We start from the raw sequence: 19,825 nt of genomic DNA, 5'->3' as shown, positions 1-19,825 counted from the left end.
CAGCCAGTCTAGATGGCCTCTCCCAGGTCTGGCCTTGGGTCTGACGAGATACAGAGGGGGGAGATAGAGAAGGACAGAGAGACACAGTAAAAGAGGGAGAAGAGACTTGGGAGGAAGAGACACAGAAAGACAAAAGGAGAATAGGAAGAGATGGAGGGGAGATAGGAGCCTGGATGGAGAAAGCATTTTAGATGAAAACGCCAACTTTTAAAATAAAGCATATGCAATTTATTTTAAGTGGATGGAGAGAAGGGTTAGATAGAGGTTTGAAACATGGTACTTTTTATCAAACCAAAACATGACACAAGCATAAAGACCTATGTTTTAATGGTTTTTGGGCACTATATGTTACAGTTGACATAAGAGATGTCACAGGTATCATCAACTTTTTGCTTTCAAAAGCTTCCGGATTGAAATTGAGACGTGTGTCGATAGTTTCAACAAGCAGAACGTAAGCCTCTTTTATAGTTCAGTTTCAAATGATAGTTTTAACTCATTTTATGAAAAAATAGAAAGTTACCTTTAGATCTAGATTGGTGGAAACAAATGTCCAGATTATTAGGCTGTTATCAATTAATCAAATTACACTGCAAAGTATTTTCAAAGTGAACAATCTCTTAAATCTGAGCCATGAATTAACTTGTACAACCAGCAACTCTACCAAGGAGAAGGGTGTGAGAACACTTCAACATCACAAAAAGAACTCTCAGAAAAGCTCTTCCTGTCTTCAGTATTGTGACATCAACAACAAAATACGAGAAATAACTAGAAAAACAAAACATTCTGAAAACGGTCTTTAACTAGTGCAAATATCTTACATTAATTTTTAATATGTTGTTATGATCCTAGTAAGCAACCCTAATTAGAACTGCAAAATGACTCTCAGAAAACATCGCCATGGTACTGACTTGACCCACAAGAGTAATTTCACAATCATTTGCGATTCACAAGTGATGAGCTCATCCCCTCCCAGCTCATGAATAGAAAGTGATCCTGATAGAGCAGCAACCCTCCACTGTCTACTCAAAGCAGGTCTGTGTCCAGTCCAACAGCCTTAGAAACACACAGTAACATTGCAACATCGCATCTCTTTGGATTTTCCCATTTGTTCATTAACAGGCGAAAGCCTTTCATTGTTGTCTTCAGACGTAGTCTTTACTGAGAATACGATGTGCACCCTGGGGATCCATGAAGTCTGTAGTGCATGTTTTACCGGCACGTGGTACGCTCTCCCTCAGTTTCTCTGTCCGTCAAAGTGTCTTTTTCTTTTTTTTTTTTTTTACTTTTCTTTAGTTTTTGTCACACCTCAGTGTGACGGGATGACTCGCGGTCTTCCTTCAGTTGATAGTATGAATCTCATATAAGTGCCATCCTTTCTTTACACATGGAGTTTACAGTAGAGAGAGTTGGTGATTCTGACTTGAGTTCTGCTTAGTTATTTTCTCTTGCTATCGTGTGACCTACGAAAGAGAAAGCAAAGCACAGTTAAAAGAACGTTAACTCAAAGATAAAGAAAGACACTGTACAGCCTACAGTATAATGTATATGCATAAATGTACACACTGTGTATATATATATATATATATATATATATATATATATATATATATATATATTATACAAGCTAGAGACAGTGGTGATAGATTTGTGCTGAAGCTGAATGAGGACCAGAGGAAGCGGACCACCCTAGGCCACTCAGACAATCATCTGTAAGTGAGCCTGGGATTTATTCAAACCTGCCATAACAATGGTTTGCTCAGTGTCTTTTTCATAACATTCATCCAGTGCGTGTACACTCCTAATTCTGAAAAGTAAAAGACGTATTAGAACTAGGAGCCAGATAGCACACCGGATGTATCCATCTGAAACATTGGGTTGTTATGCCCAGGGATCAGGCAGTGGCAATGAGGAGAGTGAGACGGAACTGGGCCAACAATCTGCTTATTTCCTCTTCGATGAAACATTGATCTCAATACAATTTTCTGTTCCCAAAGGGTATTTGTGTACCGAACAGATTTTTTCCAGGCTTTTTCTTAAACCAAAAAGAAAAATGTTCAGGGCAAATTGAGCACTTCCAAGAATAGGTAATACTTACCATAAACATTTCAATACATACTAGTTCTCGCTAGCTAATGCTAGGCTCTGCCCACCTTCCAATTTTCTGCCCACTCCGCCTCACTAGCTTCCCATTAGAAATAACAGTGTGTGGGTTATCTTCAGATAAATATAAAAATCTTGTATTGAAGCATAGCTGTGAGGAGTATCAACCTCATAGCCAGTTGTAGGTTTATAATCTGTAACAAAGAAAAGTTTTCAAATTAATAGAACCAGTGGAGAAAGTGCCACCGTGTCAATACTGCAACGCAGGTTGGATTTAAAAGAGCACTAAGCAACCGACTCAGTGGAAATGTAAAACCTCAGACGGCCCCCGCCAAATGATGGTAGAGGGAAGTGACTTCTATGAACCTGTGTATTTCACTATTAGGGATAACCTTCATTCTACCGGGCCGTCAGAGCGAGACGCCATCGGGCATTTAAGCCCCTTCAACGTGGGAGTGAGACGGACAAACAGACAAAGAAGGCCAGTCGGCGTAACACATATTGAATGCAGAGATGTAGAAGGATAGAAGGTCACAGACAGCGGGGAGGAGGAGCCAGTTGCTGGAAGGAAGAGCCGTTGCCGGGGAGTCAACGTCGGTGCAGTGAGCTTCGTTGCAGCAATCTCCTGTGACATCTGCCACCAAGTCTCCTAGTAACCGCGCTCCTATTCCACACTGAGCAAATGCAGAATTAATGTCCAGTGATGCAGCACGGTTCCCCCCCGCTCTCTCACCCTCCCTCACCCTCCCTCACCCTCCCTCAGAAGCAGACTGGCAAGACAGTCAAAACGGGAGAAAGAAAGCAATAGAGTTTGGGGGATGACTTCACCTATCAGTCTTTCTACGGTTCAGAGACCCAGGGTTATTAATTCCACCGGCAGTCTCTTAGCCGCCATTCATCCCTCCGTCTATCCCCCTAACCAATATAATTAGAACTCTTAATTTGAAAGCCTCCATGGAACCCCTAGCCATAATGCATTCTAATGAATGCGACAGATGTTCTGCTGTTATTCTGTCTCTCCGAGCAATTACTCTTATGGTGCCTGTGCGCTCCTCACAACTGTTTTTCTTTTTATATTTCACCTGTGAGTAAACCACACCTGCTCCCCCCCCCCCCCCCCCCCCACACACACACACACACACACACACAGTCCGTCAGTCAGTGCCGCAAATTAACTTTCACAGATCAACAGATTAGAAAGGCTGTGAAGGGCCTTCATTAAAATAAATCCATCTCATAAGAATAGCAGTGATTACCATACAGCTTTGTCTTTTGTCTTCCACCAATTTTCAATTCCTCCTTCCAGATCCTTCCAGGTAATTAACAAACAATGCTCATTTGAGGCTCCACAGATGATTGGCTCTTTTCTTTCATGGTTTTACCATTTATGTCACATAAACAGGGTCTTCAAGGTGACTATTCATGATCAAAGAATCCTGTATTTAGAGGATTAGCCTAATATACAAATGTACCGTACACTTCAACCTAATCTTTGCTGTCTTTTAAAACATGAAAACAAGTGTAAGCTTCCTCATCTTGAAAGTGTGTTTATGCAGGAAGCTGAAAAGGAAAAGGTTGTCAATTTAACTGGCATTAAATGTTACTCAAGCTGCCGGACTTTTTATACTTCACAAGTTCCAGAAGGGACACGTTTTTGTTGTAGATACTAATGGGACCAAATACACATGTACTTTTCACGCCCCCTAGTCTCGTCTCATTAAAGACATGTCCTGGCACATAATGGGGATAAGGTGATCCCCATCCCAAATGATGAAAGCAATTTCTGGCAAAGCCAAAAGGGTACCACAACCAGTGCAGTAGTTCTGGACAGAAATCTGAGCACCTAGAGGGAACACCAAAACTGCTCTACAGAAGAAGCAGCTAAAGTAAAGTTTTGAAGAGGCAAGACACATGCGCAGGGAAAACCGAGGACTTTAATAGATGGGTGTGCCTATTAACCCAGGTCCCTAATAACCCAGCCACTGAATGTTGTGTTTGTCATACATTGCAATAATATTTCCTGCAAACTGCTGTATACATTCTAAACTCTAAATAAACTTCCTTGAATACAAGCTGCCTCTTCTACTTTGTTCCCAAATTGACAGAATAATCAGTTTTATTGCAATGTTTTCTAACCAAAAAGTAGAAATTAACTCCTCACTTGGTTGAGCATTCATATTCTATCTTGTTATTTCCACAATCATTTTATGAATATTGCAGCTATTTGATCCAGAAGTTGTAGTAGTAACTTAACTGCATGTCTTCAACAGGTCATCGGCAAAGTAATGGTAGCTTGCAGCAGCCCATTTATGAGTAGCTTGCAAAACAATTCTGAAGGTACAGTACATTGAGTTCATGTGTTCCATTGCAAAATGTCTTAAACACGTATCAGATACCACAGGCTCCCAGCTCCTATCAAATCAATGCAATATTGACATTACTCCACACGTTTAGAATAGTTTCTTACAAAGACAGTAAGTTGCAATTGATTTACAGCATCAGATAATTGTCGTGTTGAGGCGAAGTCTGTCAGTATTTAATCTCTGAGTATTTTTGTCCATATCAGCGTAACCATTTATGAATTACAACACATTTTGTACACACTCTCCCCATTTTAGGGTGCCATGAATATTTGGACATATTAACATCATGTGCAATACAGTAGTCATGCTTAGTACTTGGTTGCATATTCTTTGCATGCAATAATTTCCTGAATTCTGTGACTCACTGACATCATTAGACCCTGAGTATTTCCCTGGTGATGCACTGCCAGGCCTGTACCAAACCTATCATTATATCCTGCTTGTTTCAGGGCTTGTTTCCCTTCGGTCTTGTTTTCTGCATGTGAAAGTCGATTCTGATTTAGTAAAAGAGTTGGGCAGGCAAGAAATAACTATGGCAATGTATTTGGGGTCATTGACATGCTGCATGATGAAACTCTCTGTTCAACGAGTTTAGTGGCAAATGTCTTGCAAATGTAATCACTTCCCTGGCCAATAATCTCATATTACTGGATTAAAAATGTTTTGTTCAACAACGAAATAAACTCAATTATTTGAATAATTCAAACTCGAGTAATTGAATGGCTTTCAGAAATGTATTGCTTACACAAGTAACCCCACACAGAGCCTCCTTTTAGGGTATGTACCAGCCTTGCACAGAGTGTGGGTTTGGCCCAAAACATTATAGACTGGTCACATGCTTTCAAAAGGTACTTTGAGTAAAGGCTTCAGATGCCTCCTACTTAACCAGAAGTTGTTTGGGAGGGTTGACATAAAAAAGCCTTTGCTGTCATCAAACCAAAAACATAAGCACCTACAGTTTGCCAAACGTTACTGGAGCCTTCACAGGGATCGGGTTCCATTCGCAGATGAAATCAAAACAGGGCTTTTTGGAAACAAATAACAGAAGTGGGCTTGGCATAGACAGAAAGATATCCATGCAGAAAAGTACCTCATCCCCACTGTCAGGTATGGTTGTGGATCTTTGATGTTGGGGGGCTGGACAACATGTTAGGATACTTGGTATCATGGAATCCATCAAGTACCAACAGATATTACATCAAAACCTGACTGCCTCTGCCAGGAAACATTAAACTGGACCGTGGATGGATAACCCAGCAGCACAATAATCCAAACCTCAAAATGGACACAAACATGGTTCACTGACCACAGCATCAAGGTTTTGCCATGGCCACCCTCAGTCCCCTGACATAAACCCCAGAGAAAGCCTGTGGGATGAGTTAAAGAGGAGTCCACAAGTGTGGACCTCAGGCTCTGAAGGACCTGGGGAAAATCAGTATGAAGGAATGATCTCAGATCCCTTGCCATGTGTTCTCCCACCTCATTACGCATTATAGTAGAAGACTCAGATATGTTATCTTGGCTAAGGGAGGTTTGCAAAGTATTAAAACGAAGAGGGTGCCAATGATTTGAGATTTTCTTTTTTTTTTATGTGAATTTCTTCTGTCAAATTGTTCAAATATTTTGTTAATATTTTGACTGAAAGATGAAGAGGATAAACAATAAAGATACAGTGGGGAGAACAAGTATTTGATACACTGCCAATTTTTTCCCACTTACAAAGCATGTAGAAGTCTGTAATTGTTAATATAGGTACTCTTCAACTGTGAGTGACAGAATCTAAAACAAAAATCCAGAAAATCACATTGTATGATTTTTAAGTAATTAATTTGCATTTTATTGCATGACATAAGTATTTGATACATTTGAAAAGCAGAACTTAATATTTGGTACAGAAAACTTTGTTTGCAATTACAGAGATCATAGTTTTCCTGTAGTTCTTGACCAGGTTTGCCCACACTGCAGCAGGGATTTTGGCACACTCCTCCATACAGACCTCCAGATCCTTCAGGTTTCGGGGTTGTCGCTGGGCAATACTTTCAGCTCCCTCCAAAGATTTTCTAATGGGTTCAGGTCTGGAGACTGGCTAGGCCACTACAGGACCTTGAGATGCTTATTACGGAGCCACTCCTTAGTTGCCCTGGCTGTGTGTTTCGGGTCGTTGACATGCTGGAAGACCCAGCCATGACCCATATTCAATGCTCTTACTGAGGGAAGGAGGTTGTTGGCCAAGATCTTGCGATACATGGCCCCATCCATCCCCCCCTCAATACGGTGCGTCCTGTCCCTTTGCAGAAAAGCATCCCCAAAGAATGATGTTTCCACCTCCATGCTTCACGGTTGGGATGGTGTTCTTGGGGTTGTACTCATCCTTCTTCCTCCAAACACGGCAAGCTCTAATTTTGTCTCATCAGACCACATGACCTTCTCCCATTCCTCCTCTGGATCATCCAGATGGTCATTGGCAAACCTCAGATGGGCCTGGACATGCGCTGGCTTGAGCAGGGGGACCGTGCGTGTGCTGCAGGATTTTAATCCATGACGGCGTACTGTGTTACTAATGGTTTTCTTTGAGACTGTGGTCCCAGCTCACTTCAGTTCATTGACCAGGTCCTGCCGTGTAGTTCTGGGCTGATCCCTCACCTTCCTCATGATCATTGATGGCCCACAAGGTGAGAACTTGCATGGAGACCCAGACCGAGGGAGATTGACCATCATCATGAACTTCTTCCATTTTCTAATAATTACACTAACAGTTGTTGCCTTCTCACCAAGCTGCTTGCCTATTGTCTTGTAGCCCATCCCAGCCTTTTGCAATTTTATCCCTGATGTCCTTACACAGTTCTCTGGTCTTGGCCATTGTGGCGAGGTTGGAGTCTGTTTGATTGAGTGTGTAGACAGGTGTCTTTTATACAGGTAACAAGTTCAAACAGGTGCAGTTAATACAGGCAATGACTGGAGAACAGGAGGGCTTCTTAAAGAAAAACTAACATGTCTGTGAGAGCCGGAATTCTTACTGGTTTGAAACGTGATAAAAAATGTATGTCATGCAATAAAATGCTAATTAATTACTTAAAAATCATACAATGTGATTTTCTGGATTTTTGTTTTAGATTCCATCTCTCACAGTTGAAGTGTACCTATGATCAAAATGACAGACTTCTACATGCTTTGTAAGTTGGAAAACCTGCACAATCGGCAGTGTATCAAATACTTCTTCTCCCCACTATATGTTTTTCACAACCTGTTTTACTCATATTTACCAAAAGATTCAATATTAATGGATGGCACTGTAGCTTGCAAGAACCAATCAAAACACACATTTTCTGAGTGAATACTATGGTTACTGCCTTCTGTCCAGACCAGTGAGTCACAGCTGGCTAGTTGATCACCTACTGCAGCAGACCCACGCACAGACATCTGGAGGGGCAGGTGCAAAACGTGAAAAAAGGCACCCTGTCGAAAACATTTTAAAATAATATTTGAAATAAATACCAAAACCCGCAGGAGAAATAGCCAAATGTTTTAATGCATAACAGTAATAAGTATTCCTTTAATATTCTATGTGCATGTGAATCTGACCAATAAGTTAGCTGAGCTTCCTTCCTTTCTTATGTACCACTTTATTTTCTATTACAATGAGAAATGGTACACAATGCCAAGTGTATTTTGGCCTTTATTAACTGTGACACTTAGGATAACGAGTAATCAAGCAAACAACAGTCTATGAGCTTCCAAAGCACTGCGCACACATGGTTTTAACCTGGCAACAACCTCCAGCAATTTTTGCACTGCAACCATCAAAAAGAGCAGAGATATTACCTACAAATCGGGTCACTAAAGCACAGCAATATAGTTTGCATAACAGCCTAAAGCAGAGGTGGGCAAACCTTTTGGTTCAAGGCCCAAATAGGAATTTTGAAGTTCAACAGAGGGCTGCAGATATTTGTATTTTATGTAAAATGTTTGTCAAAATCTATTTGCAGGCCAGAAAAGCAGTTAGACATATTTATAGGTCTGTAATAATTGCACTTTGGATGAAGTTTGAACAGTTTAACAGAGGGTTGGAGTGCTTTTAATAACCAGAAAAAACATACATGGGGCTAGATTGATTCACCCCAGGCCACAGTTTGGCCTAAAAAAAGTTACACAACACTTAAACCATGGGCAAATCATTTATCCAGAAAAACATTTCAGGCACTGAACATACACCTAATTGTATCCATCTTGTTTTTTTTATAATTTATGATTGCAAATATATACCACATTATGAACATCAGCCAGAATCAATATACTAGCCTATCGTCTGTCTTCTAATGTGACTGTAGAAAGGATGAACAGTCCTCATGGGCTTATAAATTAATTAACTGATTCATGTATATTCATTTCTGAATAAAATTGTCTGCCTACCAAGAGGAGCCTAGTAACGTTACAAATTCAAGTTAATGTAGCTACTGTAGCAATGCACTGTTGCTGCAGACAGAGGAATACATTCCAAGCTAGCATCACTAAAGCTTATGGTAACTAATTAGGTGGCCAGCGATTTAAAACAAAACAATTTGTATCCATTTGAGTTGTTAAGGGATGAACTTGAGACTTAGTCAGACAGCAAGGGTGAAAACAGCAACAGGAAGTATTGGTTCATGCACTCACCAGTAAACATGAGTATGCTTTAGTATGTTAGCTAGCTGGCTGCTCATATGCTGATAATCAATGTAATGTAGTGATGTGCAGTTTGCCAATAATTTGTTTGTTTTTAACAAATCTTTTTAGTGACTCTGGACTCACAAGTCCTTTTTTCTAGGGCTTGTTCAAATTTATCGTTCATAACTGATGATTTAACACAACTATAATAATTAATGTAGCTAGTTGATTACTGATGTCATGAAAAAAAACGGATGGAAACTAGCACGGAGCTGCTGCTTTTGCCTAAGTAAAAAAGACTTGTGAATGGTTGTTTCGTTCATTTGAAGTTCTACCCAACCACAGAAAACACTGTTGATTTTTGATTTGATTGATGACAGACATAGTTGTAATCATAGAGTAAAACAAGCATTTGCTTCAATAGAAAAGTTGCATAAACGATAAACGAAATTAAGATGATAAGCATCGTTGGGGGGGGCTCAAATGAACAAAATAGCTTTTTTACCAAACGACTCGACAAGATCCGAGTCAGTAGAAAGAGCTTAACATCCCGTAGCGGCAGTGGACTGACACCCAGACAAGAGGGCACATTCTCAGTGTCAGGTGCTGGGGGGCAGGGGCCTTCGCCACCCGTGGCCCCTCCCTGGGCACGTGTCTGTACTGTAGGCCACGTCAGTCAAGCTAATGTAAAACAGCCAAGTGACTTACAAGGCATATGTGAGAATTTTACTGTACTAGTAGCAGAAACAGAAGCAATGAATTTTCCCTCTAGTGTCAAACTTCAGAGAAGTTTGAAAAGACAGGCAAAGTGGGTGGGGAGAATATATTAATGAGCTTACAGTGACTCACAGCTCTTTGAAAAAGCCTTGTGGTCGTTCTCAGGTAACTAGATAAATAATAGGCCACATGCCATAGATTACTTCCTAGTCTGTGGTACGTCTCAACCCATTTCCTCAGCAAAATGCCCCATGGTTAAAAGAGTTGTTCATGGACTGTTGGACATCTGACAAACAGCAGCAATACACAGTTGCCTTTCAATTGTGGTAAATAAATAAAGAATGCAGTGCTCTAAAACACTTCTTCACACAAATATGTCACGCTTGAGTCACCTTAGAAGCCAAGTCATAAGGGACTGTACATGAAAACAGCATTCAAAAAGTGTCCAGGACAATGTCTTGGTGCCTTTCAATAAGCACTGTAAAATACAATTTGCTCAGAATGGTGCTTTTTGTTGAGACATATGTTTGGGGGATAATTTATAAATCAAGCATAGCATATACATTAATCCACATTAATGTATATGTCATTTTTGGGAAGAGAAATAATGGTGCCACATAATCTGACATAACTAAATTATTACAGATGATATGCCAGCACACTGTAGGCTTATCACATCCAAATGCAAGAAATACAAAGACAAAATTATTTGTTGTTGATATACAGTCATCCCTGTCAGACATTTCAGACTGGCCAGAGAGGGGTCCTGGGATGCACAACTCACACTGGTTCTTTGCTGGATCAAGAGTGACCTAACAGAACAGGAGTTCCAGGAGCCTGACTTAGCCTGCTATGATGTATGAAAATAATTATTTGTTAAATGTGTCGTGAATATTATGCTCAAGTGTTCTGAGATACTGAAGACCTGGGTACTTCACAGTATATCCCCATACTTTGCTGAGTAAATCTAATTTCAGGGTTGCCTAAAATCATAAGGTTAGGAAAATACGCCAAGAAAGTATGCCAAGGTCTCAAGGTACTTCCAAGACAACAACTCAGGTCGAAAAACCAAGCTCTAGATGTTTCCTGATTTTCCAACATGGAATTCTGATTTGGATGACTGTTCCCAGTCAGTTCTAGTGTTTTCCAACTTTCCCAGTTGCCTTGAAAGAGGCATCACAATAACCCATGTTCTACCAAAAAGATACAATTCAAAAGTAAATGCAGCTACAGTTCCATATGTTACTGTAACCACTTTGGTAGTCAAAAAAAAGTTGGAAACCATGGAAAATGTAAGATTACATTTACACTATGGCATTCTGGCACACAGTGTTTTTTTCAGCATCCTTTTGAGTGAAGCTTCAGTCAAATTACAAATTGAAAAAGGTTAGTAACCAGTATTTATACTTAACTGATTCTGCTTGAGCTAGCAAACTAATAACTGATTCTTGTAGCCATCACTGAGCTTCTGTCTACTCGCAATTTGGCCTAATTTTTAGGAGCAACAGCTCACATTCTTCAACGTTTCAAGGGTTTCCTCCATCAACTGCTGTTTTCAGCTCTCACCATAACCTTTGGATGTGATTCATATCTGGGGAAAAAAGTTTGTTTTCCAATGATGAACATGCAATACTGTCATTAGGTTACCAATTATGTCTTAATACATTTGTTCATTGCTAATTATTATTCAAGAAAATTACAAGGGTGTATATACACCAATCAGCTATAACATTATGACCACCAGCCTAATATTGTGTTGGTCCCCTTTTTGCCACCAAAACAGCCATGACCAGTAGAGGTATGGATTCCACCAGACCTCTGAAGGTGTGCTGTGGTATCTGGCACCAAGACGTTAGCAGCAGATCCTTTAAGTCCTGTAAGTTGCGAGGTGGGTCTTCCATGAATCCAACCTGTTTGTCCAGCACATCCCATAGATGTTCAACTGGATTGAGATCTGGGGAATTTGGAGACCAAGTCAACATCTTGAACTTGTTTTTGTGTTCCTCAAACCATTCCTGAACCATTTTCGTTTTTTGGCAGGGCACATTATCCTGGTAAAAGAAGCCAGTGCCATCAGGGAATACCATTGCCATGAAAGGGTCCACATGGTCTGCAACAATGCTTAGGTAAGTAGTATGTGTCAAAGTAACATCCACATGAATGGCAGGACCCAAGGTTTCCCAGCAGAACATTGCCCGAAGCATCACACTGCCTCCGCCGGCTTGCCTTCTTCCCATAGTGCATCCTGGTGCCATGTGTTCTCCAGGTAAGCAATGCACCCGGCCATCCATGTGATGAAAAAGGAAACGTGATTCATCAGACCAGGCCACCTTCATCCATTGCTCCGTGGTCCAGTTCTGATACTCACGTCCTTATTTTAGGCGCTTTCAGCAGTGGACAGAAGTCAATATGGGCACCCTGACCCTGACTATGCAGCCCCATACACAACAAACTGTGATGCACTGTGTGTTCTGAAACCTTTTTATCAGTACTAGCGTTAACTGTTTCAGCAATTCGAGAAACAGTAGCTTGTCTGTTGGATGTGACCACACAGGCCAGCCTTCACTCCCCACGTGCATCAATGAGCCTTGGCCACCCATGACCCTGTCGCCGGTTCACCGCTTTTCCATCCTTGGACCACTTTTGATAGGTACTGACCACTGCAGACCGGGAACACCCCACAAGGGCTGCAGTTTTGGAGATGCTCTGACCCAGTCGTCTAGCCGTCACAATTACACTTGCCATTTTTTCCTGCTTCTAACACATCAACTTTGAGGACAGAATGTTCACTTGCTGTCTAATATATCCCACCTACTAACAGGTGCCAATGATAATGAGATTATCAGTGTTATTCACTTCACCTGTCAGTGGTCATAATGTTATGGCTGATTGGTGTATATTAAATATCGCTGCATCTGTACATCAGCAAAAAATCTAGTGAATACTGCACAATGCACAATCACTACATGTAATGCTACAGTAAATTTAAGCAAAACAGTGTCTGCAAAAACAATTCCATATATACTATAGTACTGTATACTTTGCTACAGGGAATATTATAGCATGCTTCCACAAAATCGCTACAGTGAATATTATGACAGTAAATGGATTATCAAAAACACTACATAGAAAATGGAATTGTGAATACTTAATAAAGGTTTATTTAAAGAGTATTTAGTAGCATACTATAAAAAAAATATGTCATATGTGAATCAGGTACCACCTTTGTTAGCTTGTTTTTGAAATTCAGTGGATCTCAGGATCTCATTAAACATTTTGTTTTTACAGAGAAGATTTTCACACATTTCATTTGTCACTTTTGATGACACCTACAGGTAATAACAAGCTAACTTCATTTTTTGAATGGCAATTTAGCAATTTAATCAGCACAAATAGATATGAACGTAATGAATCCAAGCCCACATATTTTGGGATGTGAGCAAGGTCAAACTATTGTTGAATCGAATTAAGACTGGACCGGTGGAAATTGAGTTTACTGTGGCTCACACATTCTTGCAAAATGAAATCACAACCACAGCCAGCAACAGCAAATTAATCCTGCTCCGTGTTCTTCAAAGATACGGCAGGCTTTTGTCAGCAGTGCCGACTGGGCTGTTGGCAGTGCAACATGAATTAACATTTGGGGCATCTACAACAATGCGTGAGAATTCTTTCTCCACCCAAAGAATTTAGGCTTTTTTCGTGAACGCAGATGCAAGACTGTATGTTTCATCATCCTAAAGCTGTTTGTCCAACTAGCATTTGACTAAGATCTGACATGTAAAAATGGCCAGGAAGAAGAATTGAATCAGAAACATCTTGTAAGGTTCAACAAGGCAAGAACAAGGAGGCTAAAACTACTAAAAAACAACCTCTATACCATACAATTTCTGGCAAATACCACAATGTACGATAAGTGGCACAGGCCATAACAATGAAAATGACTTCCTGACACCTGCCTCACTCCTATCTGACTCCTGCCTGACACCTCCCTGGATCCTATCTAACAACTGCCGGGCTCCTTCCTAACACCTGCCTGACTCCTTCCTGACACCTGCCTGACTCCTTCCTGACACCTGCCTGACTCCTATCTGACACTTGAGCTGACTCCGTCCTGAATGCTGCCTGACTCCTTCCTGACTCCTGCCTGACACCTCCCTGGATCCTATCTAACACCTGTCGGGCTCCTTCCTAACTCCTTCCTGACTCCTGCCTGACACCTTCCTGACTCCTGCCTGACTCCTGCCTGACACCTGCCTGACACCTGCCAGACCCCTTCCTGACCCCTTCCTGACACATGCCCTGACCCAAAAGCAGCACTAGCCACTAGAGCCAAGACTTGCAGGAATTTTATTGGTTGTCTTCATGTGCCATATTGAAAGAATCATGTGCTTTTTATTATCAAACATAATTAATGGCTAAATGGTCACACAAACCCAAGCATTCTTCAGCATCACCATGGTAACAAATAGACACAGTATGAAGGATGCTGTGCTCTCACCTTGGTCGTTTTTACTTTGTTTCCAGTGCTGCAGGACCAGCCAGTCAGATCAGGGAGCACCTTACACTCCTCTCCCTCCATGCAGGGGTTCATCTGACACCACCACTTCTGTATCACGATGGAGGCTGTAGACGAAGAGACAGGAGAGAAAGCACTGAGAGACCAGATAATAAGAGTGTGGACAGTACAGGGCACAGCAGTGTACAGCAATGAACTGACACAGTTAGTCTGGAGACAATCAATTATTTAGAGACTGGAGTAATCTGGATGTTGGCTCAGCCATGGTCAGTATGTATTCAGCTATTGATATGGCACAACAGCAGATATCCAACTGTTAAAACCACAAAAGCTTCTGCCTGCATTCTAACATAAAAGCCTATTAAATGAACATTGATAAATGCAAACAATTTCACTGTCAAACCCAAAAAAGATTTATCCCACTGTGTTTTGCAAGGGAAAAAAATGTGTCTTTGAATCAGGACTAAGAAATGATTGTCCCACAAGGCTTTCCTATGTCACATAATAAACTGGAGAGGAAGAGCTGTGAAATGCCGGACACACTTTCACAACATAACCAAACACTGCCTTGCCAAACAGTGGAAAGGAATGTGCCAACAACAACCCTGAAATACTAACAAGCATAATTATAACAAGCAAGGTGTCTGTTCTGGACTCATTATCTGTGATTGGTATGATATCAGATCAGACAAAATGTACATGACTCCACAACACTTTCAATCACTATTCTCACAATGACAAACCCACACTGAACAATAGCACAGACAAACATAGATATAAACTGGGTATTTTCCAAATAATCTGCAACGCTACAGTATATACTTTTTTGGGGGGAAATACGGAAAGCCTAACCATTTCCAAAGGTTTTTCAGCTTCTGTGTATATTCGTCTATGCCCTGGCACTATTTTTCAAAAGCAAGTGACTCTATACCATGCCTTTTACATTCATAACAGAGGTGTGGTTGAAAAAAGATGAACTTTTAACCTCTCCATATCAGCCTCAAAAGGCACTGCCATAGATCTTTTTCTACTTAATCTGATTGTCAGGGGAGGCCAGTCCAGTCAGTGATATATCCAATCTGACTTCCTGTCTAGACGGCCAGACAGCCAAAACCAGGCAGAAGGATCTGCTTCCATTCATCTATTACTCCTCCTTTTCTAGTGGGACAGGAGGATGAATGTTCACGTTTTCAGCTTTGATAAGCCAATCAATTAGAAAAGGAAAATGTTGTGGTTTAGAGGGAGTCTCCCACTGAGTTCTGATTTACGGCCCATTATGCCACACAAAGGAAAGCGGAGTAGTGAAATCCGCAGCAAAATGAACTTTCAACAGAATTATGCAAAAGAATGCCAGCAAACGCTCTCAAGTGCTGTGTAAAACCCCCCGACAGTGAAAGCAAGATGACGAAAGAGTTCACCAAGACAGTCTGTGTACTGTGTTCATTCTATCAAGGGTGAACTCCCAACAGTGTCTCAGGTGCATGCCGTCTGTTAAACGAGGAAATGCAGAGTACTCAAACTCTGCTAAATGTGAAATGTGCTTGTGTGAACAGGACATCACATCATCAGCACAGCCGGGGGCAGCCAGCGTCATTACTGACAGACAGCTAGCTTCAGGCACTTGGTTTGTTATTATGCTAGCATGCTACTTTGGTATTTGAAATGGCATCCAATCCAATCCACTTTATTTATATAGCACGATTTTAACAAAGTTAAAGGTTTCCAAAAGTGCTGCACAAAAGATAAAACAAAATAAATAGATAACACAATAAAAGCACAGAGGTACCCAATATAAAAAATAAATGCAAAAAAAATTAATAAAAAAACAAGTAAACATCAATTAAAATAAGCAAATATGCACATAACATCAACACTCTACCTGGTGTTGAAAGCCAAAGAAAAGAGGTGGGTTTTAAGAAGAGTTTTAAAATTAGACAGTAAGAATATGTATCCAATGTAAACAACTATATATTGCACATTTATTTCACACTGGATACTGTGTTGAGTGCACGAGGGTGACAAATTGACAGAACTGTTCAGTAATTGTGAAAAGAAACACATTTAATAGTGGGAAGAGAGTAGCTGAAAAAGTATGCAGACCTCCCAATTACACAACAGAACCAATGGCAAACATAGTATTTACTTTGTAGTTTGTTGGGTTCAGAACTAAATTGACAGCCTATGCATTTCCCAACACAAATAGAGCTAGCATTATGAACACGCATCGTGAGGGATGACTACTATTGGCAGGCACTATTGAAGAACTACAGTATATCCTCAAAATGTTCTACGTAATCAGATAGCATACAGCCCATATACACAAACAAACACTGCAACACTTGTCACCAGGGGTTTCTTCACAGTCCCCAAATCAAAAACGAACTCACGGCAACACACAGTAACCGCACAAAACCATGATCACTTGAAACTCTTCCATCCTACTCAAGCAAACAGCAAAAGATTATCTCTAAAAAACGGATCAAATAACATCTCAAAGTGCAACATGGCCTGTAAAGAGCCAAACACTCTCACAAACAATCTCACACACCCTAGTTGTATTTTAAAACTGCTGGACTTTTCTGGTCCATCAGTGTTTCGTTATTCATCATGTTTTGTGTTTTCTTTGGACCCCAAGAAGAGTAGCAGCTGCTTTGGCCGGAGATAATGGGCATCCTAATGAATAAACAATAAAGAAAAGTGCAATACACTTTAGATAGAATACAAGTACACATTTTAAACCATGGCCTGAGTGAGAAGTGAATTAATGCTCAGAAAGTCTGACGTTCGGAAAACAAGAGAAAAAGAGTCAGAAAGGATGCACTGGTAGAAGGACAGACAGATCATGGATGGAAGAGCAAGAGGCAGAGAAAAAGAAAGCGAAACGGAAAAAAATGCGCAAATGAGGGTGAGAAGAATACGCAATTCAAAAAGACAAAGAGTCCCCTCAATAAATTAAGCTAAGCTTGGCAGGGCACTCTAGGGGACGTGCTGTTATGATGCACGAGCTCAGTGGCGGTAAGTGGTTCTAAAAACCAATGACTGTGTAATGGTCGTTAATGTTGCCATTATGGTGTCTGCCGTGGCGCTTTACGCTACCACCGTGTTATTTAGAGCTAATGAGGATGGCCTGGAGAAGGGCCATTAGAGTTGTTTTTTTCTCCAGAGACTTCGTCTCAGGTTGCGCAGAGTGGGCGGGGGGCCGTGACTCCGCAGACCTGCCTGTCACTGCGCAGAACAGACGGGTGTGGCTAACAGCTGATGATGTCACAGCAGGGTCAGGGGCCGTTAGATGGATAGCAACGGCGGAGCATCTGGAGGAGCGTCGGTGAACCACGCTAATAAAGACAAGTGCCAACAGGCGCAGCGGACATGTACTGGTCATTCAGGCTACCTGATCATTATAGCCTGTCATACATCGACATAAGACCATGCACTACAATAAATCATCCATGAACGATTGCGATGATGTATCCACATAAAAAGGCGCAAAGTTTGGGGACTGTTAATATGGACCAAACCATCCTTAATCTCTTCTCCCAAAGACAGACGGGTTACAATGACATCCATCTCTCTTCATCAGCAGCCTGTGATGAGACTCAGCGTCTAATGAGAGAATTGCCGTCATCCCCTTACAAAGAGCGGTCATGTCGGTCATTTTGCTACCACCCAGAAGCCACCTTTCACGTGTCATTAACCGCGCGAGTATTGACAATTCACTCCAAAGTAAGTCCTAACTTCTGCAACGAAATCTCGGCATGTCTGTTTCGTGTAGTCGTTAATATCTCCTTCTAATAGTGCCTTGAGCAAGTTAGTGTTTTCCCAAATCCCTGGGTTAGTGCCTAGTCTCAGGGTGTGAGAATCTAAATAAGATGTGTGGAGAGCTATGCCTAAAGGCTGCCTAGAGGATTAGACTGAGGTGATATCAATCCACCACAGCACTGACAGAGTGTCACAGCCAACTGTCAAAAAATGTACACTGTCGTGGATCGAACCACACTCCCCTACGTTCTGTCTGATTCTGTCACTTCCGCCGACATTGCTGTTGAATGTTCCTGACATCCTGTGGACACAGATGAAACTGCAGCTGCTTGGTTTTCCTACCAAAGCTCCTGCACTGCGGAACTCTCACCCAAGGCCACATAGATGTAATCATCCAAGCTTTTTCTGTGTTTCTTGATATTATACATCATGTTAACAGCCACAAAATGAGACTTACTCAAGGCATCTCACTGAGAGTTAGAATCACTGTCAAACGACACACTCCCAAAAGACTTCTCTAAGTATTCAACCATGGCGTCTGTTTTTTTTCCTCACACAAGAACACACAGACACATTTGTTTTCCTATCCTTGTGGGGACCCAGAAAAAAAGAATCTCCAATTTTCACTAATGTTACGGTATGATAATGGTAAGGCATGGCAAGTGTTGCGTGTGCCTCTTTCATCCAAGGTAGATAGATTTTTTTTTTTATTGAAACATACCTTGAAATTGAAAGTGGAGAAATCATTGATTATAGTGGTTTCTCTTCTCCTTTAAATTCTGTAATTGAGGATTAGCTTTGTGTTTTGAACTCCAAAGGAATCATCTTTGCATATTTGGGTAAAATTAGATGGATGAGATGACAACTTTTGTTGGCTCAGAGAAATGTTGATGTCTGCTTCAAACACTGTTGGTCCTCGAGGATCTCATTGGAATGGCAATTAATGAGGTCCACATTGTGGTTCTATGGTGAGTTAAAGTGTGTGTCTTATTATGCATCTTTTTGGCCCAAAAAACACATAATGGGTGAGAGTGGGATATGGCTTTCACAAAATGTTGTAAACACCGCTTAGAGATCCATCTAATCAAGGTATTTGTGACTTAACAGTAGACCTAGTGAAGGTATGATTTACCAGTAGAGCATGTATAGGTATGACTTAACGATAGACCTAGTGTAGGTATGACTTAACAGAAGACCTAGTGGAGGTATGAATTAACAGTAGATCTAGTGGAGGTATGAATTAACAGTAGATCTAGTGGAGGTATGAATTAACAATAGATCTAGTGGAGGTATGAATTAACAGTAGATCTAGTGGAGGTATGAATTAACAGTAGATCTAGTGGAGGTATGAATTAACAGTAGATCTAGTGGAGGTATGAATTAACAGTAGATCTAGTGGATGTATGAATTAACAGTAGATCTAGTGGAGGTATGAATTAACAGTAGATCTAGTGGAGGTATGAATTAACAGTAGACATGGCGGTAGGACTTAACTGTAGACTTTTTCTTCTTAATGTAGTTCTCACTACGTAGTTGTAGTGTGCTATGTGACCATTCATAAGCTTATTACACTCATGTATTATAAATATATGTATCTATAATATTCAATAATTCTACCAATTGCTGCTAGTTTACACCGTTATGTATATTACTGCCATGCCTGCCATATCTAAATGTTCAATAATACTACCCAGATTGCTGCTAGTTTACTGAACTATTTTTC

The 19,825-nt window shown here is 40.8% G+C and overlaps 1 protein-coding gene across 1 annotated transcript in view; it reads right to left on the bottom strand.

Moving 5' to 3' along the window:
- Nucleotides 1–308: 308 nt before the first annotated feature.
- Nucleotides 309–19,825, bottom strand: part of tafa4b (TAFA chemokine like family member 4b) — a 35,796-nt gene continuing 16,279 nt past the window's right edge. The window contains exons 4-5 of the mRNA XM_010881803.4: nucleotides 14,326–14,450; nucleotides 309–1,460 (exon numbers count right to left, since the gene is read on the bottom strand). Of these exons, the coding sequence (XP_010880105.1) occupies nucleotides 1,449–1,460; nucleotides 14,326–14,450 (137 nt within the window). The 3' untranslated portion in view covers nucleotides 309–1,448. The remainder of the gene's footprint in view (nucleotides 1,461–14,325; nucleotides 14,451–19,825) is intronic.

The sequence above is a fragment of the Esox lucius genome, chromosome 17 (genome assembly GCF_011004845.1).
Source record: "Esox lucius isolate fEsoLuc1 chromosome 17, fEsoLuc1.pri, whole genome shotgun sequence".
NCBI lineage: Eukaryota > Metazoa > Chordata > Actinopteri > Esociformes > Esocidae > Esox > Esox lucius.
This window is presented reverse-complemented; position numbering and strand designations above follow the sequence as displayed.